At 44.3% G+C, this 7,966-nt stretch overlaps 1 protein-coding gene across 1 annotated transcript; it reads right to left on the bottom strand.

The window, feature by feature from the left end:
- Positions 1-893: 893 nt before the first annotated feature.
- Positions 894-4,543, bottom strand: LOC136355230 (uncharacterized). Its single transcript, XM_066307621.1, has 4 exons — positions 4,171-4,543; positions 3,767-3,991; positions 2,018-2,995; positions 894-1,483 (listed from the first exon to the last, which is right to left on the bottom strand). The coding sequence occupies exons 1-4, from the start codon at positions 4,541-4,543 to the stop codon at positions 894-896; spliced, it is 2,166 nt and encodes a 721-aa protein (XP_066163718.1).
- Between the last annotated feature and the right edge of the window lie 3,423 nt (positions 4,544-7,966).

The following is a 7,966-nucleotide window of genomic DNA, read 5'->3' as shown; positions in this document are numbered from 1 at the left end:
GGGACAGGGACAGCGACGACTTGGCGAACCCGACGGCGGCCTTCCGGAGCAACGACGGCGACTGGAACAGCGGCGGCGCACGACTGGACTTGCGGCGGCGACGGCGGCGCACGGACTGATGCGGAGGCGGTACTACAAGCGACGGCGGGCTAAGGTAAAGGTGGCGGCGAACAAAGGAGGTCTCGGGGGTCCTTTTGTAGGGGCTAGGGGGTGGCGGCTAGGCCCACTGCGTCCGGCGGTGGCGATGGAAGGATTAGGGTTGGAGAAGAGAAATCGAATCCGAATCGAACTCGAATCCGACGATTTCCAAACAATATTAGATGAAGTTTCTATAGGAGAAAAGATAGAGGAGATCAAGGGGATCATTTCCCCTCTACCAATTTGATCGGATCGGGAAAGATGCGACCAGATTTGGAAGGGGCGGCGGCGGCTTGCGCGCGGCTAGGGCGCGGCTGGCGGCGGGAGGAGGAAGACGACCCTGACAGGTGGGCCCCACCTGTCAGCGGGAAAGAGGAGGGAGAGAGGTGGGCTTGGCTTGGCGGGCCGGCTTGGGCCGAGCGCGAGTAGGCCGAAGGAGAGAGAAAGAGAGTTGGGCCGACTTTCGGCCCAAAGCCATGAGTGGACTTTTAAAAGCTTTTTCTTTTTAAATTATTCATGAAATGCAATTCCATTTATTAAAAATACTTTCTTGGCTCAAATAAATCCCAGAAAAATCTAGGAACTACAGAATCAATGGAAGTATTTAATAAAATTTTGTATGGCCCACTTTTATATTGGAATTTATTTCTTAACATTAGATCTTTTCTTCTAGGCTTTTAAAATTATTTCTAATAATTCCATTTAAACAACAATTTATAAATTCAGGATTTTTAGGGTGTGACAAACGTACCCCCTTAAACAGAATCTTGTCCTCGAGATTCGGAAGAGATGACGAAAAGATGCGGATGAGCTGACTTTAATTCATCTTCTCGTTCCCAGGTAGCTTCTTCTTCTGAGTGATTACTCCATTGGACCTTACAGAAACGGATAACTCGATTCCTGGTTCTTTTCTCATCTGTCTCCAAGATACGGATTGGTTTCTCAACATAAGTCAGATCCTCCTGAATTTCTATCTGCTCAGGATTAGCTTCTTCAGTGGGTACCCTCAAACACTTTTTTAGCTGTGACACATGGAACACATTATGAACACCTGCCAAGGATTGAGGTAACTCCAACTGATAGGCGACCTCACCTCTTCTACTGATAATCTTATATGGTCCCACAAAACACGGTGCCAATTTCCCTTTGGTGCGAAAACGATGAGCTCCCCGAAGAGGCATGACACGAAGGTACAGATGATCTCCTTCCTCAAAACTTAAATCCCTGCGGCGATTGTCAGCATAGCTCTTATGACGAGACTGGGCTATACGCAATCTTTCTTGAATGATCTTTACTTTCTCTTCTGCTTCCCTCAGAATATCAGTCCCAAAAACCTGACGTTCTCCTGTTTGATCCCACAAAAGTGGAGTGCGGCACTTCCAACCATACAGTGCTTCATAAGGAGCCATTTGAAGACTAGCTTGGTAACTGTTATTGTACGAGAATTCTGCGTAAGGCAAATTCTTATCCCAACTTCCACCGAAGTCTAAAACACAAGCTCTCAACATGTCTTCCAAAAATCTGATTTACCCTTTCCGTTTGTCCTCTGTTTGTGGATGATAGGCGGTACTGAAATTCAGCTTAGAACCCATCTCTTCCTGAAGCTTCTTCCAGAACTTTGAAGTAAACTGACTACCTCGATTGGATACTATTTTCTTAGGAACACCATGCAAACACACAATCCTTGCCATATACAATTCGGCCAAACGATTTTCAGAATATGTTGTTTTCACAGGGATGAAATGAGCCACTTTGGTAAACCTGTCGACTATCACCCAAATAGAATCATGGCCAGATGACGTTCTGGGCAGACCAGTGATGAAATCCATCCCAATTTCCTCCCACTTCTATTCTGGTATCTTTAAAGGCTGTAGCAAACCTGCGGGTTTCTGATGTTCTGCCTTGACTCGTTGACATACATCACACACAGCTACATACTCTGCTATCTCATGCTTCATACTTGCCCACCAAAATTTCTCCTTGAGATCTTGGTACATCTTGGTACTACCAGGGTGAATGGAGTATAAAGTGTCATGGGCTTCCTTCAAGATTGTATCTTTCAACTCCTTGTTGTCTGGGACACAAATTCTCTCACCCAACCATACAGTTCCTTGCTCATCTTCCAAATAACCGATAGCCTTTCCTCTTCTCATATTCTTCTTAATCTCTTGGATATTAAGATCATTGATTTGAGCTTCTCTAACCTGATCGATGAGAGTGGGCTTCGCTTCTAAAGCTACAACAAAACCTCTACTGACAATTCCCAAATTCAGCCTTTCAAATTCCTTGCATAACTCCCACGGCAACTGTCGTCCTTCCGTAGCATTGCAATAGCCTTTCCTACTGAGAACATCTGCTACATCATTAGCCTTTCCAGGGTGATAATGAATTCCCATGTCATAATCCTTAATTAATTCCAACCATCTCCGCTGTCTCATGTTCAGATCTGGCTGGATGAAGATATACTTCAAACTCTTGTGATCTGTGTACACCTCCGTACGAGTACCAAAGAGATAGTGACGCCAAATCTTCAATGCATGAATCACTGCGGCTAACTCAAGATCATGGGTAGGATAATTCTTCTCATGGGGACGTAACTGATGAGATGCATAGGCAACCACATTCCCATCTTGCATTAGAACACAACCTAACCCAAGCTTAGATGCATCGCAATACACTTGGAAACCCTTCTTTGGATCTGGCAAAATCAGAATGGGCGCTGATATTAAGCGACTCTTCAGCTCTTGAAAACTCTGCTCACATTCTTCTGACCACTTGTACTTCACGTCTTTCTGAAGCAGGCGTGTCATGGGCTTTGCAATCTTGGAAAAATTCTCTATGAACCTCCGGTAATAGCCTGCAAGACCCAGGAAACTACGAATCTCTAAAACTGTCTTTGGTTATTTCCAATTAGTTACGGATTCCACATTACTAGGGTCGACGGCAACTCCTCCGGCTGAGATGACGTGCCCAAGAAACTTTACTGCAGACAACCAAAATTCGCATTTGCTAAACTTGACATACAGTTGATGTTCTCGTAGCTTCTCTAGTGCAAGGCGAAGATGTTCTTCATGCTCTTCTTTGGTTTGGGAGTAAATAAGAATGTCATCAATAAAGACCACCATGAACTTGTCCAGGTACTCCATAAACACCTTATTCATCAGGTTCATGAAGAAAGCAGGGGCATTAGTAAGTCCGAAAGACATGACAGTACATTCAAATAACCCATACCGAGTGGTAAAAGACGTCTTAGGTATATCTTCGTCTTTAATCCTCAACTGGTGATACCCTGATCGAAGATCAATCTTGGAGAAAACGGTGGCACCTTTAAGTTGATCAAACAAATCATCAATTCTAGGCAGAGGGTACTTGTTCTTGATGGTCACATCATTTAGTGCACGATAATCCACACACATCCTCTGGGTATGATCTTTTTTCTCCACAAAAATGACTGGAGCTCCCCATGGAGATGAACTTGGTCGAATGTATCCTTTCTGAAGCAAATCATCTACTTGTCTCTTGACCTTTGCTAATTCATTGGCTGCCATTCTATAAGGTCACTTTTGGATTGGGGTTGTCCCTGGTACCAGATCTATTCTGAATTCCATATCTCTCTTAGGTGGCATACCAGGTAAGTCATCCGGGAACACATCCGGGTAGTCCCGTACTATGGGAATCTCTTCCAAAGTTATTTGGTTCAGACTTGACCTTAAAGGTTCAGAAGGCAATGCATGAACAGTTACAACTTGACCATCATTGCTGGTGAGAGTTACTTTTCTATTGGCATAGTCAATCACACGTTTATATCTGTCTAACCAGTCCGTCCCTAGGATGACATCAAGGTCTTTGGATTCTAACAGAATAAGGTTGGCCGGAAATGGAACACCTTGAATCTCTATTCTGACAGAGGGGCTATGTTGTGATGAGAGTGCATGATTACTGGGGTACTAACCATCAAAGGACATCTAAGATCTTCTATCTCCATCCCGTGATTTCCCGCAAAACTCATAGACAAAAAGGAATGTGTAGCACCAGAATCAAAAAGCACTGTTGCAGGAACTGAGTTAACAGGAAACATACCCAAAATCACATCTGTAGCACCTTGGGCTTCTGCAACAGCAACATGATTGACATGAGCCTTTGACGTTGGTGCATTGGAGTTATTCTGCACAGGAATGGTCTTCACACGTCGAGGCTTCGGACACTTGTCAGAATAATGACCTGGTTCACCACAGTTGAAGCACACCCCTGGCTTGTTTTCTTGCTCCCTCTTGACAGGCTGGTGCTGGACTGGAGTTGCAACAGGACGTGGAGCTTGGTTGCGGTTGTTATTGTTGTTGTAGAACTGACGCTGTGGACAAACAACAGACGAAGATCCTCCCTGTGACACTGCCTGAGGTCCCATAGTGAGAAGCGACCTCTGACTATTCCCTTGCTGAGCTTTGAAGTGAGCAATCCTGCGTTTCTTCTATTCCACTCGGTTGTACTTATCTTCTTGACGAATGGCCTTATCCACCAACTCCTGGAAATCAGAATAATCTCCAGTCATCAGCGGGTAAGAAAGCTCATCATTCAACCCTTCCAAGAACTTCTCTTGATGCTCTTCATTTGTACGCACATCCTTCGGAGCATAACGGGCCAGACGATTGAATTCATGCATGTACTCGGTGACAGAACGGGATCCCTGAGTGAGCGCCCTGAACTCCTTCTTCTTGAGAGACACCACTCTCGATGGTACATGAGTCTTCCTGAAAGCAGCAGTGAACTCAAGCCAAGTGATTGGTTCAGCAGTAGCCCTGTTGAGACGGAAATGATCCCACCACTCAAAGGCAGGGCCATGAAGCTGATGTGAAGCAAAGGAGACTTTTTCTTGGTCAGTGCACTGAAGCAGGTCCAACTTCTTTTCTATGGTGTGCAGCCAATCACCGGCCTCAACCAGATTGGTAGTGCTAGAAAAAGTAGGTGGCCTCACGCGAAGAAATTCTGCAAACTTGTTCTGAGGAGGAGCATGATTGTTCCCCTGGTTCTGTTGGTTCTAGAGTTGTTGCATCATCATATTCATGAGCTGCGCCTGTTGAGCTAGGACTTGGGCAAGCGTGGGATTCTCTCCATTGTTGTTGTTGTTGATGATGTTGTTGTTGGGCCCATTTCCATTGCTGCCGGTGTTCACCATCTGGCATAGGCAAGAACACAAGAAGAGAAACAAGGGGGAAAACTACTTATGACAGGGAATTAATTCCTACTAACTTGACTTTTATTGATCTGAACTTAGTTTCATTATTACATAAAACTGAAGACTCTTACACCACTTAACTCAAACTTCCTAACACTCGAAAGCAATCAAACGCATGCATTTACATCCCACCAATGATGTAAACCACATGCAAGACCCTCACACACAACCAAACTTAAACAAGCAAACTAACACAACGAACTAAGGCAACGACTTAATCAAGACGTCTAGGTCTTCCTGGCATCGGAGTTGAGTGAAGGCTCGTTCGGCTCGTCCTTATTATCTTGAGTAGCACCCCACTCAACCTTTGAATGGGTGCGCTTTGAATCTTCTTCCTCATCATCGCTTAAATTAACGACAGGAGGATCCACTGGGACAGCTTCTCTTGACACCACATGAACCTTGGGCGCCAACTGGTAGCGGGGAACAAAAAGAGCTCTCTTCCTAGCGGTAAGACGAACCCTGGCCTTCTGTGGTGGCGCTTCTCCCTTCAATTCGGCCAATTCCTTCTCCAGACGATCAACCTTGCCCTCTAGCTTGCAGATCTTACCACGGTTCCGGTCTTCACGAGCTTGAGCAGCTGACACGATTTCAACGCGGGACTCATCCATGGCCCACAGCATCTCGACCAAATGTCTTGTGGTAGCATCATTCTCAATTCCTTCAGGATCAACATAGCTCGCACGGTCACTTCCCTGTGGCTGACGAGGATGGTAGCGATACTCAGTGTCGGCCAACAGATCATTGTAACGGCCGCGGAGCTCTCCTATGGCGATCCTTGCCACCTCCTGACAAGCATGTGGATAGCTTCCCCCTCCAGCCTTGAACATCACCGATGGGATATCTTCACGATCACTGTTCAAGGTGACCTTGACACGGCACTTCTCTTCATCACGATCATGTGGAATCTGGGCATACAAAGGGGCAGTCCCGAATCCTATGGTAAAGGACATCGCACGCAGCTCTTGGACAAATCCCTCAATACCGAACAAGTACTCAGGCTTGAAGCGCGGCATCTAAAGACAAGTGAAAGGAGGGAGTTAAGACATTTATCCAATTAATAGCACAAGGTTTTGGATTAAATTGAATAAATTTAGAAAATCAAAGTGAAAGGTAAATAAATAAAGTAAACTAATCTTGCAAGATAAGTTGAAATAGTTGAAAACAGGATCACAAACTTTGCACTTTTGAATAGCAGGTTTCAAAAGAAATAAAATAAAAGAGAGTTATTAAATCAACATGCTAAGTTTATTATATTGCAACATGATTGAATGAAAATAAATGATGTTGTAAAACTTTTGCTGGCAAATGGGCCATTAGTACAGTAGTAACAACACAGGAATAATAAGTAAATTTTGAATGAGAACAATTATAGAGACTATAATCTGCATGTACCATTAGCTTGGTTTAATTAAAAGAGAAAGAGAGGAGAACAGTTCTACTTTTTCAATATTTTTAGAGGGCTTCTATAGGTAACCATTTGGCATAACCTAGGGTCAAGGAGGCTTTGATACCAACTTGTCACGCCTGGAATTTCTATCCAAAAATCCAAACGCTTACATGTGTGTAAACCCTCGTCCAGGAATCAGCCGAGGCACACAATAACAAATTGATAATAGAGTGCAATTATTATTCTAATTAATAGACGAACATAAAGTCATTACAGAGGTAGATAGTTCCTCTCAAACAATAAAGATCTAAGCAGCGGAAAATAAAATAAAGAGCACAGGCGGCTCCATCCCACAAGCAGCTTGACCAGGGCTACGCCTAATCCTCCACACCTTCAGCATCACTTTAGAACTCCTCCTCTGATGAATGATTGCAAGGAGAGTATATGACATACTCAACAAGCCATGCAGCAAATATGCAAGTGCAGGGGATAACAAAGGATGGCATAATATAGTCTCATTTGTATAAATGGCATTCAATAAATACTTCAGAATTTAGAAAAATACTAAAGTATTTAATTAAACAATATTAATCCAACGCTATACAACATACCCGTTGTATAGGCCCAACCATTCTGAACAATCATTCCCGGCTGCACAGTTCTATCTCCAAACTAGAAATATACCATTCCAAACCAGGAGCTAAACAAGTTATTACCAATTACAACATCATTTATTATGGGGAGAGGTGTGAGACTAATCACGAAAGACATTGTTAGACCCGCCCATAACCGCGGGCACGGCTATTCGAATAGTTTTACTCTGGCCAGAGGTGTACCACTGTACCCACAAGACACAACCTCAGCATCATGTCAACCATGCGTCGCGATACTTAATAAGTACCCGAATAGAGATTGTGACAATACCCTCCGCATAACACAATTCAAAGCAGTGCACCATTCCTGGATCATAATCACCCCCTTATAAAACAAGGCATGGAATCCCCAGCAACCCCCGTGGGCTTATCTCCGCCACTTCTCAGTCTGGTGCCCCACAATGAACCATACTATACAACAGGTAAAGCCGTTGCCCACGCTGGCTTGTGGTTGGCACGGTTAATGTTTCACAACCGAAAATCGTGAACCGGTCCTTAATTGTCATGAGCACGACCATCAAAACCATGTACTCACAACCCACGATTACCATT

This window comes from Oryza sativa, chromosome 2 (genome assembly GCF_034140825.1).
Source record: "Oryza sativa Japonica Group chromosome 2, ASM3414082v1".
Classification (NCBI taxonomy): Eukaryota; Viridiplantae; Streptophyta; class Magnoliopsida; order Poales; family Poaceae; genus Oryza; species Oryza sativa.
Note: the sequence above shows the minus strand (reverse complement) of the source record. Positions and strands in the feature narration are given on the sequence as shown.

Coding starts and splice junctions, on each gene's coding strand:
- LOC136355230 (XM_066307621.1), bottom strand. CDS start 4,543: ATGGGACCTCAGGCAGTGTCACAGGGAGGATCTTCGTCTGTTGTTTGT. Junction 2,996..3,766: donor GTTCCCGGATGACTTACCTG/GTATGCCACCTA, acceptor TGGGTCTTGCAG/GCTATTACCGGAGGTTCATA. Junction 1,484..2,017: donor AGAACATCAGAAACCCGCAG/GTTTGCTACAGC, acceptor GGGATCAAACAG/GAGAACGTCAGGTTTTTGGG.